Raw genomic sequence first — 22,827 nt, forward strand, 5'->3', positions numbered from 1 at the left:
ACCCCAAAACCTTCCTCACACAGGAGTCCCTCTAGAATCAGCAGTTTTATAAGATCTGTTTAACAAATAGTGATTTGAATTAGAATTTGAATTTATCTCTAATTTATTTTCCTTTGAAAAAGCATATTGGTAACTCAGTGCATATGGATTTACATCAGCAGCATTGCCTAATGAGTCAGATAAATGAGTCATTTAATATTTTCTCTAGTTCCAGAATGAGATATATGTCCCACAGGAACTTAAATCTACTTGACAGCATTAAAAAAAGGAGAATTCCCTATATAATTAAAAATAAGCGTTTTTCAGAATGATTCCATCTGCTTTTTCAACAACGCACAAGTGTCTTCTGTCCAAGGGGAAAACATAGTAATGTCCTCACAAATGCTCCCATGACACTGGTGTTTAGTTTTAAGGCAAACAGCTAGAAACAATAAATGTAAAAGGAAAGAGTGTGCCTTTAGCTGTGGCCCTTTTTCTTCAGTGCGCTGTAATACTTTCTTTTGGGTACGCTGGAAGTGGTGTTTGTTCCCTCATGAGATAAGCTATTTCAATATATAGATGAATAATGACATCATCCTAGAATACTGCTTGCAAATACCATTACCTGGAATTAAGAATTGTGAATGCAACCATGCATACACATCAACACAAATACTGACATTTATAAATAAAATGTAAAGTATATAGCAAATATTGGAGCTGAAACAAAGTGTTAGGCCTTATATCAGGTGATCACTAATGTAAAGACAAACATGACACGATACTACCAAGTAATGGCTTTACACAGTAAAGCATACATAGTGGCTTTTACAACATGCTGTTCCGCTGTTCCTAGTTAATAACACTGACTTCTACTTTATACACAGCAAAATACATTTCAGACAAAATGTCTATTATTTTTTTTCCTCCCCTGTCACTGCAACACTTTAGAAGGTAGTACAGGCATATGTTCGGAGGCAGAGAGTTGCCACTCTGAGTCTCTGTTGGTATGGCAGATGTGGCATTTGGGGACTTGGAGGGCTCCTGCGTCGGTAGGTGCTGCCGGGGGGTTCATGCTCTCTGCCGTGTGGTAGGGGACACCACCATTCAGTCATACTGGGCTGAGGGCTTTTTTCCTCTTCCTCCGTGCCCCTGCCTGCACCCCCGGGCCTCCAGTCCAAATACATATTCATGTTTTGGGCCCATCTCTGAAATTTTATTTCCTTTTTGAACTTGTCCTTTAGCATTTATTCAGTGAAGAGCCATGTGAAGGCACTTAACTTGTGCTTGACAATCAGGGGAAATTAAAATTAGCAACAGAAAGGTAAAGCAACTCATTTGTATTAGGCGTTATGAATGTTTAATCCCAAATTTACTATTCCTGTAGTTAACCCTGTTGACATTAGCTGCTCACACTGTATCAGTGAAGTACAGGAATGAGACATTTTGGGCTTGAGGAATTAGATAGAATGAAAACTCAGTGTCATGTAAAGAGAATGGAGATTACTTGTAAAATCCAAATAACATGGCTTAAGGATTTTGTCTCTCTAAACTTTTTAAACATTTCATAATTAGTAAAATACTAATCCCCTGAATAAAGAATAACTCTGCACAGAGGGACCACTGTGCTATTTAACTTTACTGACTATTGGGAAGAATCTCTCATGAAAATTCTTCACAAATAAAGTTTTGGAATTAGTATTTTCAAAGAATTTTCATAGGAAGGATCACCAAAACCTACTAATTGTTCAGCTAATGAAAATACTTTGGAACAAAAAGAGTTCTATTAAAGGAAAACAACCCCCATGTGGAGATATGCTTGTTATCACCCATCTGGGCATCGAGAATTTCTCCCACCTCACACAACTTGGAAGACTCAATATCTTGTAAAAAATAAATAAGAATTTACTGTGGTACTCTCTAGTTCTTTGGACTTTAAATATCTGCAGTTCATTTATACTGAAGGAAAATAAAATGAATCCATGCCTGGAGTCATGTGTAAAAACTGCTTCTATGAACCTCTTTGTTTTGACTGAGGACAATGCAATCATTTGTTTATAGGAAATGTTACTTTTTTTTTTTTCATCTCCCAAATCTGGGAAATTTCCCAGCATGTGGTTTTAGGGAATTGAGAACTTGGACACCCATGCTTTAGGTTTAGTCTTTTGACCCAGCAGTGTTTTGGCTTTAATTGTTATAAATGTGATAATGTGAGCAGAGATTCCCGGTCATGATACCTTTTCGGAAAACTGCCAATGATAGTGAAAACAAGATTTACATTTAAAGAATGGTCAGGGAAAGAATTTTCAGGTGAAATTGTCATTTTAATTGGTAACCAGCCCAGTGTTTCCTTGAAATGAAATTTCTGAACTCTTGTTTTTCCTGCATTAAATGGCTGTAGGAAATCAGTTCTTTTTTGTTATTGCAAGAACCAAAGCCGTTAACTTAAAAACATTAAAATCGTCTTTTTTATTTTAATGCATGTCTTCTTCTGTGATTCTAGAGCTTTGTTCTTTTTGCAACATATACCCTTGTGCAATGTATTGCCTTATTGTCTCACACTGTAATTTACTTACAATTGACTGGAGTCTAAAAATAATCATCTGCTCATGTTTCTGTCCCCTAAGCTTAGCTATTAACTTGCACAATATAAGTCTGTCAAATACCAGAATGATTGATCTAAGTAAGCTAAAGGAAAAGATGTTCAAATGCTCCCTGTTAACATGTAAATTACATTAACATAGTCCTGAATTAATCATATACACTAGCCTGAAAATTGCCTGCCTTTTAATATAATGGGAAAAAGCTACAGAGGTATTTTAGCTATGATTGTGTCACATATTCACAAGTGTGTGCAAAATACAGTTGCCTTCTGATAGATGATTCACGTCCCGTCTCAGCTCCTAATTACTACTTGAAGGTTAAGAGGAAATCTCCTGGGGCCCCTGAAGCGTGCCACGCTGTTGAGCCTGCAGAAACATCAGCATCCAAGCTGGTGTCCTTGGGAAGCATCCAAGCTCCTAAGCCAAAATGTCATCCCAAGCTATGACCCAAGCCCAGCTCAGAGCACAGCACCAGCACGCAGCAGCCCTGCTGCTCTCCTCACCCCTTCATTTCTATGGGAACGAGGACCAAATGCACTGCATCGAGAAACAGCAGCCTGGGATGCAACAAAGGGCACACAATGTTTAGTCCAAATACTGGCAGTGCTGTAATCCATCAAAACTGTGTTGCTTTAAAGCTAAAAGCTATTAAGCTTTACAATACCATGTGGTACTAATCTCTTTTATTAGTTTGTTGTCTATACTAGAATAAAAGATATAAAAAAGACCACCTCCAAAAAAGTCAGCTTTTAAATGATAAGACTTTGCATGTTATTGGGAATTCTGTTGCAAACAGGCATTACATTCTGCCAAAACCCATCATTGTTTATGTCTAATTGTACTTTCTGACAGACAAATAAGAAACAGCTGAACCATAAGTGTGCTCGACACAAATTAATTATTGTGTAAAATAAACACTTTTGTTGGCTTGTGTGTCACTACAGGGGGTTATAACGTCAATGATGTCATGTTTTACTGGACTAGAGGAAATGATTCAGTTCGAGGTTTGGACACACTCCGACTCGCGCAATACACAGTAGAAGACCACTTTACCTCAGTATCCGAAGCGGTATATGAGACAGGTAAAAACACCCTTCTAACACTTTCTAGGTACAGTTCAGAATATGGCTCTGGAAACAGAGCAACATTAAGGAACTGAGCACATTCCTTTCTCTTAAGATGACAGTTTTCATTTTCTGCTAGATTACATTCTTGAAACCATACATACTTTTCCAGATGTTACCAGCAGAGACCCAGCTAATGTAAAGGTTGAGAGTTTTTGAGCATTTTCTTGGCTACACATTACCTAAAGAATGATAAACGAGAGATGTACTACTTCTTCCATGTAATGTCAGGAAGAGCTCTTGTGAAGGCAGAAGAGCCTGTAAATTGGGTATTTAAATTGGAGAGAGACCAGGGACCCTGGGTACCCAGCTCAGAACAATTCCCAGCCTTCCTGGAAATAGCCACTCTGGGCAAGTGAAAAGCCTCTATTCAGCCATGGAAATTTCTGTGAATATGCTGGGTGCTTTTACAACTGCAAGAACTTGGTTTTCATGGCTAGGGCTTGTTGGAGTGGCTCTTTACCTGTGGCAGCCTCTGTCTGGTCTGGTGGGCAGCAGAGCGCAGATTGCCCACCCTGAGGTTCTGCTGCCTGGGGAAGGGTCAGAAGCATTTCCACAGACCTGCTCTTCTGCTGATCTTAGGAAACTGCTGCAGAAAGTTTCCTCTAACTGCAGGACTTAACCTCAGAAAAGAGTCTGCTCCTGCTTATTTTCCAGAGACTTCGAAAGCACTTTCAGAGAGTCCAAGACCTGCCAAACCTGCTTTACACTCTTTGAGTTACTCTTAAGTCCTTCACTGCTGCTCTTCACTGCACACTCAGCTTCTGTTCTGCCCAAGTCAACACGCCAACTGAAAGGGTGGTCTTTAAATGAAGACACACCTCCTTCAAAGCTGTAGTTTCACTAGAGGATATGTTGCTAATTCTGAATCACAGAAATACCCAACAATGAAATAGAGAAACTGTATTTCTGCTTTAATAATTCAACACGGAGAAACTTTATGCTTTAATTTCAGGCATTAATTCAGGGTGAAAGTCAAAGTTCTCTAAATGGATATAAAAGTAGAAATGAAACACATACTAGCAGGCTCCAGGATCGCAAAGTATCTTGCTGCTTACGTAAGTGACATCTGCTTGCTCTCCTCCTCTTTACAGCTTCTGGGTAAGCAACATCACGTTCAGTCAAAGGAGAATAATCCTGTACTGTTCTTCTGCCCAGAAGGGTATTAGGACCTGTTTACCATACAGGAAAGAGGAAGAGGAAACCTGCTGAATTCTTACCACCTTCTATCATAGAGGCCAGACTCTAAAGCCAAAAAAAAGTTCTATTATTTTTTACTAAACAGAATAAAAACAATTTCCAATTATAACTGAAGAGGCATGATCAGATGAACTGTGCTGCTCTTCTCAGTAAATGATGCTGTCTTCCTTCCTTTATGTTGGCAGGAATCAATCATATGTATAAAGTCAAAAGCCACTTTTAATTATACATTTTAACACATGCAACTTAATTCAATTAGAATTTCCCACACCTGCTTGTTTCAATTCTCCTGTTCAAGAAAGCCATGTTATCAAGTGCTATGCAGTACTTTTAAAATTAAATCTCATAATCCTCTTAATTTTCTATTGAGTCATTATGAATTAGGTGCTATTTTCTACAGGTTTTTTTTTTTTAGGAAAGCAGTGCCTACTGTAGCCCCTATTAAAAGAAAAAAATGAACCAGTTTATGGAACTATGTAATCACTTTCAAAGTGAAAAATGATGCTTTGCACTTCCTTAACACCATTAATAGATATCTGAGAGTATTTTATAAATAAGTTACATTATAAATAACAGTTATTTATAACAGTTACGATTCAAAAGGCTAAAGCTAAAGATATGAGAGAAGAGCCGTGTGTAGTATTCCCTAACACAGCAAAAAAAGCAATCAGGATTTGATACTCTGTGAACTTGAACAGACAGTACAGCTGCTGTGCAAGTGAAATATTGTACAACAGTGCAAATCCCAAGATCACGTACAGCCACTGACAGAGCCAAATTTAAAATGTAGTCAGCAAAATTCCTGCATAAGTAACTTCGGTAAATTTAAGAAAAGGGCATTGTGGATTAATCTTGTTTATAGGACAGCATGTATCACATAATAGTAATCACATTATTGTAATCACATAATAGTAAGTCAGTTCAAATAATGTTAGCTAGATTGCTGGCTAGGGTTTGGCGTTGATTTCATTTTGGTACAGACCAATTTAATTTTGGATATGGCTAAGTTAATTGCTAGAACCACTTCCTACATGTCTTTTAACTATAGTCCTTATTCTGCTGTCCTGGTTTCAGCTGGGATAGAGTTAACTGTCTTCCTAGTAGCTGGTACAGTGCTATGTTTTGAGTTCAGTATGTGAAGAATGTTGATAACGCTGATGTTTTCAGTTGTTGCTAAGTAGTGTTTAGTCTAATGTCAAGGATTTTTCAGCTTCTCGTGCCCAGCCAGCGAGAAAGCTGGAGGGGCACAAGAAGTTGGCACAGGACACAGCCAGGGCAGCTGACCCAAACTGGCCAACGGGGTATTCCATACCAAGTGATGTCACATCTAGTATAGAAACTGGGGGGAGTGGAGGCAGGGGATCGCCACTCGGGAACTAGCTGAGTGTTGATCGGCAGGTGGTGAGCAATTGCACTGCGCATCATTTGTACATTCCAATCCTTTTATTATTGCTGTTGTCATTTTATTAGTGTTATCATTATTAGTTTCTTCTTTTCTGTTCTATTAAACCGTTCTTATCTCAACCCGTGGGTTTTGCTTCTTTTTCCCGATTTTCTCCGCCATCCCACTGGGTGGGGGGGGGAGTGAGTGAGTGGCTGCGTGGTGCTTAGTTGCTGGCTGGGGTTAAACCACGACATCTGCATACACTGATACGCTCTTGGACCCCAAACCCATGAATCTGCATCAGTGGCTGCTGCGTTTTTATTTTAGCTGTCTAGCCAACACCACCTGCATTCTCAGAGTAATAAATAGTGATATAAAAAGCTTGCCTTTCTTATTGGAAAAACATAAAAGCAATGAAGGACTGTTACAGTCTAGCTTTTTGTGTAAATAATCATAGAAATAAGGCTGAAATACACTTTAAGAATTCATTTAATCTATTCTCATGTTGCAAGGCAAGGTCATCTATATCTACAGCCTACTTCCTGACAGATGTTTCTAGGAGTAAGTTAGACAAACCTCCAAAGTGTCTGCTTCACCCTCCCTAGGTGATTTTTTTCTGGTGATTATTAGACGCATATTTTCCTCATGTCTAATCTTGATCTCCCTTGCTGCATTTCAAACCCATTATGTGGATATAGAAGACAAATTTCCGGCCCTTTTTCAGCAGCCCTTTCGCTATTTCAGGACAGATATATCTTTTCTCAACCAACACTTTCCTCTTTTTAATTCATATAAACGGTTTCCTAGATCTCCTGTCTTTGCTATTGTTCTCCCATTGAAATTCTCATACCTTTGCTGACGTGCAGCACCCAAAACTGGGTACCCTCTTCCCATCAGATATCCTCCATACAGGGGAGGGTTTACTTAATGCATTTCATGAACTCTGTTTCTCTTTATCCATTCTGGGTTGATATTTGCTTTTCTTGCAGAAAATTGTTGTGCATTTTTTACCTTGCTCAGCTTGCAATTCCTTCTAGTACTCCACCTCCTTTATTGCCCTGTAGCCACATATTCCCTGTGCTCTGTTTAGGGAGCTACCAATTCCTATCTGAGTGTAGGACTTTGTACTTGCTTTTGTTGAATTGCATCTTGTTTTACTCAGGCTGATAGTTGTTGGGATAATTTTGAACTCTAATCCTGTTCTCCAATGTGCTAACGCTCCTCTCTTAAAAGACACTCGGTATGTCATCATGTTTGTTAGTGAGCGGTACTGGGCGCAGGACAGACCCATGTGTTCCCACTCAATAAATCCCACAGCAAGTGATAGCTAATTAATCTCAATTAACTTTTTTAATTGGAGAAAGAAGCAAAAATGTCATTTAATACTTGAGGCTAATTGGCTGCTGACAGCTTTTCTTCTGGTTGGCAACTTTCCTTAAGCCTTGCTCTCACTACTGCAACCCTTCTGCCAAGTCTGCAGCAGCAGCAGGAACGAAGAGGCTCAGCTTGCTCAGGTCTTGTCTAACACTGAGTCTTCAGCCTGAGCCTGGAAGGCAAGGAGAGTTATGTCAGGCAGTCAGGGCTCTCAGTGCACTTCCCTGCTTAGAAAACTATGAAGTCAGCAAAGTGGCATATTCAGATGGTATCTTGGCAGAACAGAGGGAAAGAAGAGGCAAAAGCATAAAGTCAGTCTCCTCTCCTTGACACACAAAGACAAGACACCTGCCCCCTTGAAAAAGACTGCAAAGGGAGCTGGCTGCTGTTCCTTGTCTGCAGTCACTGCCAGGGTTTTGATGTCTATCGCAAATCCTGCTTTAGCATCCTGGGGCTAGAGGTTTTGTCAGACCTTGTTTGGCTATGCAGTGTTGAAACTGTTGACCCCTGGCCACTCCATGTTATCGGCTTCTCAGGTGGGAGGTCATGACTAAGCCAGTAATGAGTTGCTCTCATTTATAATTAGCGATCTGAAAATCACCAAGTATATAAACTATATATAAAGGGTGTATATGAGTGTATAAATATAACAGACTCCTACACAAAGTGAATGTTCATCAGTCAGTCTCTTTCTCTTGAAATAGAGCATTACTTTGGTTTGTCCTACAGGCCCATCGGCAGTTTCCCAAGGCTCAGGGATTTCTCAGTTAACAGTCAAAGTTTTCTAGGATTTTCAATTCTTCTTTTTTTGAGGTATGGTACACTGAGTAACTTCTCTCATTCCCTTTATCAGTTCTTTTATAATCTGTAAGTGCTCTCTAATTGTTATTTCTGAGAACATCTTCTTTGCCATACAGGGCTTACAACCAACCTCAGAACCGTATTCAGTATAATCTTATCTGGTGAGCCTTTGGTCTGCCTCACCTAAGATTCAAGCAGTTACACATGCATCTGTTATCATGTTATGTTCAACTTGCCTATCTGAGCTCATATAATCACTCTTTGTAAACAAGGTTTTCCACTTGAGTTGATGTTGAAAAGTTTTCCATCATGAGTTGTTTTTGTGATAGTTCTGTAAGGTAGAACAGTTTAGAAAGAAAACAGTTTTGGAAAATGCATTGAAGAAGTTACAGTAACATAAAAAACATATGGAAATGCAATGAATAGAATGAATATCAAGGATATTAAGAAGTGGCATTTTTTTGTTAACTTCTGGGAAGTTCTTTGTAGTATAGACACAAATACACATAAACACTTGGAAAACTTACCGTGGCATAATTTTTTTGTACTTTTTTTTTTACAGGTAAGCTAAATGGATAAATATATCTGCGCACCAACACTATATGAAAGGGTTTGTTTAATTCTTAGGAAATGTGAATTTCAAACTCATTTTTTGTAAAGCATTTTTGTGAAGATGAAATGCATGTTGAGAAACCTGTCCTGATCTTTCATTTCCTTTAGTTCACCTCTGAAGAACAAGTAGGAAAAGAGGTAGTTTATAAGATCTTGACTGTGAAGAACAGAAGACTGATTGTCCTCTGAGGGAGGGACAAAGGAGCTATAATAACAAATTAGCCATATACATTGACACCCTTGGCATCCTACATCAGTCAGAGAATTGCATTTCAGGTGCACAACTTATTTGTGGGGTAGAAGTGGGGGCACTACCCATTCCTTAATGCATATGTTCATTGTAAACAAGCAATAAAAAATTGCATACTGAAAACTACATTTTCAGCACATAGTTAAAGCAGTAAAATTTTATTTAAAGCTTTCTTGTACTGTGCCCTTAAAAGGTGCAAGAAGAGAAGAAAACGATGCATTGGTAGAGTTATACTGACGCACTTGTGTGAGATGTACATCACACATTTTAGCTGGCACCCAAGGGGTTAGCATACATATTTCATGATAGAGAAGAATGTGCTCTTTGTGCCTGACTGCACACCCCTGTGCAGGATACCAAAGTGCTTCTTACATAAAGAGTGATGTGGAGCAGTCTGTTACTGGAGTAGAGTTCATCAAAAAGTCCACAGAAAGTAACTGTGGGGAAGATGCTCCCATCCCGTAACACCAGAGTGGAAGTTAGGAGCTGGTGACAGCATTTGTAGAGCATCAGTCCTTCCTTCAGGCGCCTCTGCTGTGAGCGTCCGCTGGTCAGAGGGCAGCAGGACAGAGCAGAGAGGCAGCATTCTGCCATCAGCTGGGAACAGACGCCATAGAAAAATGAGACAATCAAAACATGGGTGACCTAGGGTGATAAGAAAGCCTGTTTGTTTAGGTTTATATCTATTTCTTAGGCAGTGCAGCAATAGTCAGTGCTGATAAAATCATCAGTATTATGGCAAGATCTATACGAAGTGTCAGATAGGCAGTGCTGTAAATTAGAATATTGTTTTCAGAAGCCAAAGCCAAACTTCAAAGGCAAGCTATAAAGAGGAATACATTAGCTTCTCTTGCCTTCAGAAAGATCTACCTTAGACATAGATCTACACCTGCTCAGCTACTGGGAAAGAGTCTATGCTGGTATAATTTTTATGATACTGAAACAAAAGTAGTCAGCTGGAACCAACTGAAGTTTGATTTCTTTCACCTCTTTCTACTTTCTAGGGTACTCCTCTTTTTTTTTTTTTTTTTTCCCTTTTTTTAAAAAGCAGTAGAGAGAGTTAGAGTAGATATGGAGACTGTAGTCTGCTATCTAGATCTGTTCTTCACCTACAAGCTAGAGCTACTGTCTAGTTTTGTATTTCTACCCTCTAATAAATTCTATAAAGCCCAAGTAACTCAGCTTAACCTTCTTTCGCTGTGCGGTGGCCCAAGTAGAATACCTCACATTCTGGTGGGTTTAGAGTATACATACTGACCGTCATTTAAGTTCAGATGCATCTGAGAAACTTAAATACAGCAATTCGATACTTTGGCAAGCACTAACACTATGACTTTGCTGCAGAGTTAGCTATCTGCACAGAGATTATTCCTACCACATTATCAAATTTAAATCACTGAGGTGACATCCATCATGGGCCAGAAACTTGAATGAAGAAGCATCTTCTCATTTCAATGCAAACATCTTTTTGTCAAGAAGACTCAAGCAAGGGGCAAACTAGACAGTTTTGAGGAGTTAACTCGAGCTGTACTTGAGCTAATTAGTAAAGCCAGGACTAGGGTTACATGAACCTGTTTCACTTTGATCTGAGTGATGGCACCGCAGCCTCAAATGTGCAAGTCAAAGGCAATGAGTTACATCATTACTGTCTCATATGCTACTTAGGTAAAGGAGTAGCAAATCTGTTTCTTTTTAAAGATGATAACTTTTGGTACATGTGGAGTGTAGATGAAAAAAGGACTGTAATATTTCCCTATCTTCCTTTTGTCCTATTGCTCATTTCTTTAGCATGATAAGTATGCATTGCATACTTTCCTTGACTACTTCTTCCTTCAGTTTATTACAGGAGGAGTTCATATGAATTCTATATATAGGTTGCTTCAAAATTTCCATTATAAAAGCTCTTCTGAACTCTTCAGAGAAATGCTGACACTATTATTATCATGTCCATGATGTGTCTTTGGATTCTGGCAAGCAGAAAGCCTTAAGGTTAGAGAAATGCCTTTTCTTTGTTCCCCCAAAAGACACTCAGCTATAAGCTGTTACATCTCTCTTTGTTGTTCACATTGTTTCAGAAATTTCTGGCACCAGGAAAAATAACACGAAAGAACACAGGAACATTCAAAGGGCTTGTCTGCACTTGGAAATTGCAGCAAAGTGGCAAAGTGTGACTTTCAAGTTTGATATTTTGAACTAACTTCCTATGTACATACTTGGCTTTTATACTAAGGTGAACGGAGATACAGTTGTAGAGTGCTAATGAGGAGAAGGTATTGCTGTATGGCTATTATGTATCAGCTATTTCAGAGTTTTCCTTCTTAAAGACAAGCTCTAAGGCTGAACCACAGGAACTCCCAAGTGCCTGGGATACCCTGCAGGAAGCATAGTCCAGTCTCTTCACTCCTCTTTGCTGGGTACATGGCACCACATCCTTCCCTTTGGTCAGCACAGAAACACAGTGCAAATGACTTTTGTGGAGGATTCAGTTTCCTGCTGATGGTTTGCACCCTCTGCACTCTCACACGAGCTCTGGGCTGACACCCTTCCCTCACTCACGGTGGCTGTGCCATCGTCCTTTGTGTGCTAGCTACAACCATGCCACAGTAATGACAGTTTGGGGTACAAACACTGCAGAGAAAATCATGTCTTTCTATTTAAAAGTATCTGGTTTTGAGTGCTAGTTAGATAGCAGCCTAGAAGATTGCATGCAAAATTAATAAAATCCCTATCAGTTTTTATTAAGGTTTTAAATGCTTGCTCTTGCACACTAGGAAGCCACAGATTTACAATTGCCTGTACAGCCCTAATTGTCTTTCCCTAAATATGCTTTATGCTATGGTCTTTTATTGTACAGACTGAGTGTTCTTCCATAGCACTAGTGCTTGATTTAGTGCAAGGATGAGTGCAGACAGAAGCAGAAGTAATGCTGTACAGTCAACTGTAAGTTTTGTACTTCCTAACTTTTGAGTGCTTTACTTTGGTCTGCTTACACTTAAAATCAATTTTGGTGAGCAAAATGACTTTTAGTGAAACAGCTGCACTGGTAAAAGTCACAGTATTGATAGAGGTACACTAATGTAATGTTCCTCTTTTCACATAAAAATTATGATAATGGTATAAATTGTCTTTGTATCTCCTACCTCATGGAGAGAGTTAAAGTCTACTGTCTGTCTTTGTATCCTTTTTTCCATCAGTCAGAAACTTGAAAAACTCAATATGTTGAACTTACAAAGAAGAACCCTAAGTACAGTGTATTTGTACCTTCAGGAGGCGAAAGAGCTGACTACCCAAGAACTATTTAGTCTACTAGCGAAAAGGCAGAGTCAACACAGCAGAAAGCTGAAGTCAGATTAAGATTAGAAACTAGGCATTTGTTTTTAGCAGATAGAATGATTTTAATCATTGTAACAGATTACTGAGAGAAATGGGGGATGCTGCATGTCTAGATATCCTCAGATGTGTAGATGTCTGTGTGAAAGGTGGACTCTATTCCAAAGCGATTGAGTTCAAAGCCAGGGATAATTGGGGGAAGTTTAATGACTTGTGATTAGGGTCAGACTACAACACTTAGTGATTCTTTCCAATTGTAAGAGTCCTATGAAACCTTATTGTTCTCTGGATTCGTTTTATACAATACTTCTAAAAATGGAAATTTAACTATCCCTTTTCTAGCCTGGGAGCAAGAAGACATTTCTTGGCATCCATTACTTGCACTTCAAGCTTTTAAAAGTACTGTTCTTTGACTCCATATCTCACAGTGCACCTGAGGGATGCACAAATAGCCTGTCTATGCATTTATTATTGTTGCTAAAGTGCATTTACCATTCTGTAGTTCTGTCCTGACTCTCAGCACTCAGCACTGGAAACAAACATAGGTCCTGGAGATCGTAATTTGTTGGATTAAAATAGGTGAAGCCAAAGCTATCTGACCACAGTATATTCAGGCATTACTCTCTCACTGATATTCTGGTTCAAGAGTTCTGTTAAAATAATGTTTTAAAAAACTTAAATACTTTAAGGCTTAATTTTGAACTTTGAACATCAGAATAAAAAGTCTGTTCTGCACATTTAAGTTAGTAAAAAGCAAGCTTTTGCCTTACTTTGATCCGTTGGACTGGTAACAATTTCAGATCCTGCACTTCTGTTGCCCAAACATAGCCAAATTTTGCTCAGTTAGTGAGCTGGATATCAAATTCAGGCTCTGCTTACCAGTGTGCTGTTCCCTAATGAAACCCAATTCTGTCTTTGACTGTGGGCCCAAACTTTCACCTTCTGGAAATCACTCATTTAGAAGCAAACCATTTGTGCCATAACAGTGACACCACTCAGAACACCACAAACACTGTAATGCACTAATGTAAAGAAAAAATAGATAGTGAAAATGCAAAGACGCTGCTTGTTTTTAAGTGGAATATAAGAGGCAGGTCAGCAGTATCAGAGAAGGTAACTTTGATCCACATCTTGAGCCACAGTAAATGAAAAGAAAAGCAAAATAAACCAGATATCTGAGGCAGTTAAAGATAAGGACCCATGCTAACTTCGTAAAATTACAATTGTTATTACGCTAGTTTATATAGTAGCTCATTGTGGTAATTCTTCTGAATAGTCACAGCTAGATACATATGTGATTTCAAATTTCCTTGCATTGTGTTATATAATGAAACATCCTTTCCACACATTGATGGATTTATTTTTTCCTTCACTAATGCTCAGTGAATTTCCAATTCATCTATAATGAAACTCCGGATATGGTGACTGAGTGTTATATATTCTGATTTTTTCCTTCAATTCAATTTAGAGTCTTCATGATAGAATTTTTCAGTGCAATGTTTAATTTTTTTTAAGCCTGTTTGTTAAGCTTTTGCTGCATTGCAACGCACAAAAGTAATACAGGTTGATAATTTAAAGAACTTTTTATGAATTGTACCTTCACAATATTTTTTTCCCTGCCCTTTCCACAGGACGTTACCCAAAACTAGTGTTTCACTTCGAACTCAAGAGAAACATCTTGTATTTCATACTAGAGACATATGTACCATCAATCCTACTGGTTGTGCTCTCCTGGGTATCATTTTGGATAAGCCAGTCATCAGTTCCAGCCAGAATCTGCATAGGTGAGAAGCCGATAAACCAAATCAAACCAAACCAAGAGTTGGATCATTAAGGTGCTTGCTTTATTGCATGTACATGGCATGCATTTCCAAAAGTTGCAAACGCTTCCGAGTTTTATGGAATTGCCTTTCTGGTTTACCATCTGCAGTACATCATGCAGATTCCCCTTAAAGCCTTGCTATTCTTTAACTAAGAAAACATCTTTGAGAGCTACAGGAGACTCGGAGGCAGGGGAGGCTGCTGAAAGCAGAGGAAAAAACAGTCCTTTTGGAAATAATTTCAACATATTCAAACACATGGCATGCACAGAAAGAATTGTGAGCCTTTTGTGAGGTCTAATGATACATACTAATTAACACGTGAATAATAAGAGAATTATAAGAGATTAAATATAATTAATTTCAAATAAAGGATACTTTGAAAGAGAAAGAATGCAAAACAGTTCTGATCAGACTGCAGGTGGGGTGGGAAAAACACTCGTACAGAATAGTGAAGAAAGAAAGATTTCACATCAAATGAGGCCAGTGGGCAAGTGCATTGAGCAAAATGATATCTGAATGTTTTAAAGCGAGCGTTTGCATAGTATTGCAATAATAGTGTATTAATCATGAATATACATTCTATGACACCAAAATCGCTCTCATTTTAATTTTTAGTATTCTCAGGTTTACAAACATTTTTCATTTACAAACATGTTTTTAAACATTTAAATCCAGAATCACAAGTTCATTTGAAAGTCTTCTTTCCAAAACATGACACATTAAATGCTGTGGCACACTAGGCATTCACAGAGTCAGCAAAAACTGTCTTGTAGCAGGGCCCTTGCAGTAGAGGCCCTCATTGCTATCCGTGTGTTATTAGAACTTAGATTTTTCACATTCCACAGGTGTTACCACAGTCCTTACTATGACAACCCTGATGATGGGAGCCAGGACTTCACTCCCAAATGCTAATTGCTTTATTAAGGCAATTGATGTGTACCTCGGTATCTGCTTCAGTTTCATCTTTGGAGCACTGTTAGAGTATGCTGTGGCTCATTTCTGCACTCTGCATCGACTCAGTTCAAAGGAACTTCCAAAGGTATTTTAATTCTTTGATTGTTGTCCTACAAAACAGACTTCAATTATACCTGCTAAAGAGAATGAATTATCTTCGCATTAATGGTAAATGTATTTAAGGAAGTTTCCTTTTTTAGAATAAGGACAGTGAAAACACAATAACCTTGAGAAAAAGAAAAATTATTGTACCTGGAACTTTTTGGAAGAGATCAAACTGAAACACCCTTACATAATGATTCTCTCTTGTGATATGGACTTTATGGCCATTTATCAAACAATGTGCTAGGTGTATCACTAAAATCACAGGCACTTGTCATCTCCTGAGCAATGGCATACACATACAGTTCAAAAATTAGACTGAGCTCAGTGACTTGGTCTTACTGCAATACAGCAAAAAAGAAAAGATTTTATCTCATTCCATTTATGAAACCTTCTGCATATGAATGGTACTTGAGCCAGTTTACTAGCAGGCAGCTTCACGTATTAGGTGTATCAGATCTCTATAGCCTTCCACTTACACCTTCTCTTTCAACAGGTGCAGCCGAAGCTCAGACTGGGATTCACTTTCTGTTCTGCATTATTGTTACGGCAGTGCTTTTTGCTGCTCTAACGAGCTTCTCACCACTCTGAAATACTTTGACATATACTTAAAATAAAAAGGGATCAAATCAACATAGACATTTTTGAGTCTGGTGGTTGTCATCTTGCTGAAATAATCAGGACAGATTCATGAAGAAGTTCTGTCACATCTTCCATCTCCAGTGTTTAGCACTGCTTTCAAAACCAGTGAAAAAGAAATCACAAGGAAGTTGGAAGCTGATTGTCTTGCAGCTTTTAATTATTGAACTGAATCTGATATGCATGATAAAAAAGAAAATTTTAAGCAGCTTATGAAATTTCTGGACAAACAGAAAAAAGTAAAACATGGAAATTGAGAATAACAGAAAAAGGGGCAGGAAGAAGTTTGATTGAGTGCTGTAGGGATAAACGGCCAGAAGAAGGCAGATTGTTAACTATTTAATCCAAACTAGAACAGAGCATCACAAATGCCTAAGCAAAGCTCCTCAGTAGGGTCAAGGATATTGAGTTCAAGTGGAGAAGCTTAAAACCAATGAAGATCAGCCAAGATGTGGGTTTTTTATGACTAGGTAGTTCAACAATTAACATGGGATTTTGGCTGTTTGGATGAGAGATAGGTTCTGTAAATGCACAGGAATATGTTCAAAGCTGTATTAGATCTAGGTGTGTGGAGAAGGACTGAAAAACGGACACAAAGCTGAGCCACCCAGTGGGTTTCAAAAGAAAACATCTAATGGGGGAATGTCTGCAAATGGGCAAACACTCGTTTTGAATGAGGATTTGAATGGAAAGCCTGAAAGTAATTTTTCTTGGCAAGGTAGCATAAGTGACAATTCCCTCTGAGCATATCTGTCTTGTGAAGTAAGTGGTTGTCATTTTGCTCAAAGAGCAGAAAAAAAAAAAAAAAGCTTATTGGAGCTTTGGGTAAGAAAGTAAAGTGTTTCAGTGCTTGGATGATTAAACGTCTTTGGATCTGTGAAGGGCACTTATGACTGCCCTTGCCTTCGCCTACTGGTGTCAGATTCCCTTTCATCTGGGGCACATGTACTAGTGCTTGCAGATGGGGCAGGCATGGGAACACGTGCACTTGAAAGACATGCATGGAAGTAAGTGGAGGTACAGCCCTAAAATGAGGAAGGAAGAAAGACTTAACGTGCAGTTTTGTGATGGACTTAATGACTGAAAGGGATGGTCTGTCACTTCAGGCATGTTCCCACCTTTTGCTGTGCATCAGGAGCGATCGAGCCTGTCCAACTTGCTTCTTACTCCCACAGTCACAAGCATATAAAGGAAGGGGCAGTTGTTTGGTCCTAGGTCAACTCAAGACTCTGTAGAATAAGGAAAATGCCTGTCATGTCCTTTTCCTACTGTAGCCAAGGACAAGCACTGCTTACTGAGCAGGGTGCCATGGAGAGCACACTTGACTTGTATTTCTCACAGTAAAAAACAAAACATCACAAGGACAGAAGTACCAGCTAAAATCTCATGTCACTGTCTAGCAGGTACTTAACAATTTCTGTGTGAGTATCGTCACCATAAATGTGTTGTCCTCATTATCCTATTCTCTTGTGGACACAGGTTAATTGGAAATCTCACTTCCCAGTTTGTTATTCCCATATGCAAGCTGATACAAAATTTGCACTCAGAATTATGTAAATAAATGTAGGAGGTGAAATTAAAATGTAACCCTCTGCCTTGTATAGGAATTAGTTGTACTGGTTTGCTTTCCGGTTTGCTCTTTAAAGTGGTTGGGCACTGGCATATCAGGTCCTTTTGAAGCTCTTGGGTTCTCCAGTTTAGAATATAAACTGGTAAAAGGGCTCATTATATCCACACTTTTGCAGTGTCTCACCTTATGTGAACCTGGACCCACAGAGACAGCTTCAAAGCTAATGGCAAAAGCAGAGGAACCATCTGCTGCCAGGAAGGTCAGGCAAAATAAGCCATTCACATCAACTGCATAAGTAGACTGCCTAAATGGAGACGTTGCCTGTCCAAAATCCTGAGTTTCTTCTCTTTTATTCAAAGGTGTGAATTGTGCTGTCTGATAAAACAGGGAATCCTTCCTTGGACTTCACCTGTCTTTCACCTAAACCTCTCCCTTTTGGTCAGAAAGGAGAAAAGGTTGAAAACTGGAAATAAGGTTACGAGGGCAGTGTTCAGCCTACGTCGTGTTTCTGTGCAAGCGTCGTGCAGTCTTTCTGAACACTGCATAAGGTCTAGGTGTGCAACACTAGGTTGAAATATTTTTAATCTTGAGCATCTTTATTATTCAGTGGAAGTGACAGCTTTCCTCAATTCTGTTGGCTGTTAGATGTCAGCAAACACTTCAATATAAACAGCAGCCACAGTAGCAGGTGCCATATACAGTGCTTTTCAGGTGATGTACAGTTCCTTTCCTGGATGCTGTGGATTTTGTTTCCAAACAGAGCCCTTCTTGGTGCTACCTGCCATTTTCCCATTGGCAGCTGAATCCAGAGAAAACTTAGTATGACATTTAAAATTAGAGCCACAATTGAACACTCGCAACACAATATTTTTTTTAATAATGTAAACCAGCCTAGTCTTTCATTACATTCAGTTCTCCATAGTGAGTTGGAAAAGTCCCTTGATAGTCCCAGTTTACAAGACTGCAGTTTTTTATAAACTAGCAGTTGTGGTTCTTCTCTAGATTACCTTTTCTCCTTTTCAAGCAGTGCGATACAGCACTTTTGCTGTAAACTTGTCTCTGTTCTGCGAGAGCCCTGCCTTGTAACACTGCAAACAGAATCAAGCACATACACACCATGTACGGTATTTTCTGCTTAAGTAATAACTGCCTCTTGGGGAATAGAAAGGAGTTAAGAACAGCCTAGTAAAGCATCAGCCTCCTGTGAATTGTTCACATGTGGTTGTGTGAAAAGAAAAATGGCACGTACGCAGTGTCCTTTCGTGCTCTGCAATAAAACTGATTCTTTCTGGACAACTTCTAGCCAGCCCTACCTGAAAGACAAATGCCCCAAATCCTGCCATTTTTGAAGTATAGATGTTGTTTTGCTCTTTTTTCCCTTTCTAAAAAATGGGAGCAGAGGAAAAAACAGTCAGGACTCTTCTGACAGGTTTCTTTATTTTATTAACTTTTGAAGCACCGAATGCATTCACTAGGCTGTCGCTCTGATGCCTTGTTTCAAGTGCCAGGCGCAGCTGACAAAGGCTCCGCTGCCGACAAAGGCTCTGCTGCTGTCCCCAGCGCTTCCCTCAGCCGCCTGAACTTTTTGAAGCAGAAGAGCTAGGTATTTATAACAGAGTTAGGCCCCAAGTAAAACTCCAGGTTTGAGATTTAGTACTACCCTGGGGATTGCTTAAGGTTCCGACTGGAATTTTATGGATTGATCCTCTTAATGCTTTATAGGCAGATTTCTATCCTGGCCTTTGGTTTCAAAATTCTCACGTAGCTGTGGGAGGCTAGGTGGAGGGTGAGCGAGGTTTTGTAGTCCGTGTATTTTTAGGATGACACATTGTGTTGACCTACGTTTATCTCTCTCAAACAAAATATACTGGATTTTTTTGGCAAATTGAAAGTGAAAAGCAGTAATAATCCCTTTTTCTAGCTCCATCTGTTCTGGCTCACTGATTCATAGCAGTCTGAGGACATTGTCCAGACTCCACTTTTAATTTTCAAGGACATTACTAATTTTAGATGAAGAAAGGCTCAAGAACTGTGCTGTCCATAAGTACCCTGGGCAGAAGAGCAATTCTGCACTGGCATGGAGATCACTCAGGTGGCTTAATGAGCTTTCTTTGACTTTAATAGCCGGGATATTTCTAAACGAGCTTTTTGTGTGGCTCCACGCAGGGCTGTATGTCTCAACTTCTCTAAAGTTTCTCCTTGTCTAGTCTATTTCTTCTCATGGTGCAAATGGAAAAAGTAAATTGGTCAGAGGAAAGAGATTCTGTATTCTACATTTCACAAATAAATTTTTAGCCTTTTCTTGCTTGTATGCCACTCACTGATTTGGAAGGTAATGAAATCATCAGGAGAAAATTAAAATTATGTGTATACCTGCCTGAATTAAAATGACACCCTTCCTCCAACTATACAAATTTAGGTTCAGTTTACATACAAACTTGGAGCCAGCTTGGATCTGCTCGTATCTCTGCAACATCCCAAACCAAACTAAATACCCCAGAACTTTCAAGAAAGTTTGTGTTTAGAGCTGAAGCTGCAGCTGATCTCTAATCCTGTGTCCTCTGAGTGAGTAACAGAAAACCCGCTGACTTCAAAGAGTGAAGATTTCATACATGAACTTCATGGCTCCGAGCCACTTCTAATCAAAGAAACAAAACCCACCAGAAGGCTTATACAACATTCTCCAAAGAGCTGTCTTGATGCAGTGAAGCACATAAAAATGTGCTTAACCTTAGCATAACTTTGAACTTAAAGCATGAGTTTCAGGACTTGAAACAAAGTAGTATGAGCTATTTAGTATTGATTTAGTTGTGGGGCTTGTACCTCCTTGTGATCCTCTTTTTTTGTGCTTTTTGTTGGGTTTGGGGGTTTGTTTTGGGTTTTTTTTTTAAGTAATTTGATTTTCGTCGCAAAGCACCAGGAATAGGGTAGCCAACTGCACATAAGGGAAGTGTCTTGTATTCTGGGGTGCTTGATTTGGGGTGCAACCAGCTTGACTAGCTGGTCTGGCAGCTCCCCCACCTTCTTCATTTCCAGACTGGGGCTTTGCTTTACCCGCTTTCTAGACACTGACCTTTGCCAGTATTTTCCCTGAGCAGAAGACAGTTTATCGTTGTGCATTTCATGGATTTGCTGCTGTCTTAAGTAAAGCTTAGTGGGCCATATTTGAACAAATCCAGCTTTGCTCGACAGTTGTACGAAAGTTTTTGCAGTAAGATGTTGTTTAAGTCAGTGTTTTTCCTGTAAATGGAGGCTTTGAAAGCTGAAAGGAGCTCTCTGGTGCATGTAGGTGCTCACCCTTGTAATCAAGAAGCAAGCTACAGGAAGAGTCGTAAGAAAAATCCTATTATTTGCTGCAGCTTGAAAGTAAACAGGCGATGAAACATGCATTTAAGTACCTGCTGTTTTGTTTCCCATCAGGATGAGGATGAAGAGGCCGAAGAAGAGAGGAATGGAATCCTGGCAGCAGTTGCTAACAGTTGCAGTGCCCCTGACAATGCCAACAAGATCGATTCAAACAAGAGCAGCAAAACCAGCATTGATGGAAAAAAGGAGAGAAGTAAACACAATGGGTGTAGTTCACCAATGTCAGTAATGAAAAGACTTTTCTGCATCTTTGATTGTTTCCATGTTAAAAATCCTTACCACATAGACAATTATGCCAGATTTTCTTTCCCGTTATCATTCATCATAATTAATGTATTTTATTGGGTATATTATTTGTATTTGTAAATATTTTAATGTGTAAAATTGCTTTCAAGTTTAGAAAGTGGATATGGGAGGGGAAGTTGCAGAAGAATGAAGAAGTTGCATTTGGATAAAGGGATATGAAAGGACATGCCATCTTTTCAAGCATTTCTATAAAGCTTATTGTTAAACTCACTTTTCCACTGTTAAATGACTGCCATCCAAAACTGACTTTCCTGTTAGCATGCATGTCCCATATTGAACTATTTATCAAAGGCCAGTAAGTCCTTTTTTAATATTTTAATGGTCAACTTTGTAAAATAAGAGTTATATTGCACTTGTTTCTGAACTGCATTGAATACATTTAAAAATAAAAGCAACGAAGTGTTGTTTTCCTGCTATGCTTTCAGTATTCAGTTCCTTCTAGCTTTGTCGATAATGCATAAATTTTCCAGATTATATAAGAAAATGTATAATTGCAGATCAAAGTGGTTTTTCTTCATAGCAAGAAACAGCTTTGAAGGCATGGGCTACCAACACAAACCAAACAATATATTCATCTTTGTAAGGTCACAAATATGTATCGAGACTCGTCCCTACATCTTTAGACAGAACTCCCATAGGCATCAATGGCTTTTCTGAATAAGTGCAGGGCAGAATATAGAAAGGGACTGGAGCCAAAAGGTTTAGATCCAGAGAGATGGATCTCTCAAGTGAGGACATACTTAGGTGTTGGCCAATCCTTAATGGAATATGGCCATTTATCCTGACATTAATACTCTGTACTCTGCTCAGTCACAGCTGCCTGGGTAATTATTATGCAGAGGAAAAAATTGATATACTTAATTTTCAGCTTAGCAAATTTCTCTTGAGCCATTAAAAATTTCATGTAAAGATGAAAAAGCTTACATCTTGAATTGAAAAGAAAAGCCTGGATATGCAATAACTTTTGATGAAAAAAGTGAAAGTTTTACACAGATGAAATTATGACCTGTATGAAAGAATAGTTACACTTGATGAAAAACCATAACAGTCTTTCTGAGTGGTTACTTCACTGGCAGATATTACAAAAGTTATTGATATGGCAACCTGCTTCTTATACTGCAGTCTGGAAGTTTAGAAGCACTTATTATTATACCTTTTTCCTGTCCATAATATATGTGTGGGTTGCATATATATGTATAAATGTGTATATGTGCTTTTATAGGCTGTGTACCTTGGAATTTATGATGATCTGACACACTGCACACATAGAAATGCATTAAAATGCTCCCATAATATTGACACTCTTTGGTGCGCCTTTCTACCAGCACGCTGCCTGTGAAGAACACCATTACATGAGAAGAAGGGAAGTGCAAAATACCAGTGTGGGTTAGATTTGCCCCTGCTCACAAC

The 22,827-nt window shown here is 38.9% G+C and overlaps 1 protein-coding gene across 2 annotated transcripts in view; it reads left to right on the forward strand.

Moving 5' to 3' along the window:
- LOC115348076 (gamma-aminobutyric acid receptor subunit pi-like) overlaps positions 1-22,624 on the forward strand; it is a 50,248-nt gene extending 27,624 nt beyond the window's left edge. The window contains exons 7-10 of one of the 2 annotated variants that reach the window (XM_030030088.2): positions 3,527-3,664; positions 14,289-14,441; positions 15,326-15,519; positions 21,166-22,624. In XM_030030088.2, the coding sequence (XP_029885948.1) occupies positions 3,527-3,664; positions 14,289-14,441; positions 15,326-15,519; positions 21,166-21,477 (797 nt within the window). In that variant the 3' untranslated portion in view covers positions 21,478-22,624. The other variant, XM_030030089.2, reaches the window with a different exon arrangement.
- The last annotated feature ends 203 nt before the right edge of the window (positions 22,625-22,827 follow it).

The sequence above is a fragment of the Aquila chrysaetos genome, chromosome 11 (genome assembly GCF_900496995.4).
Source record: "Aquila chrysaetos chrysaetos chromosome 11, bAquChr1.4, whole genome shotgun sequence".
NCBI classification, from domain to species: Eukaryota; Metazoa; Chordata; class Aves; order Accipitriformes; family Accipitridae; genus Aquila; species Aquila chrysaetos.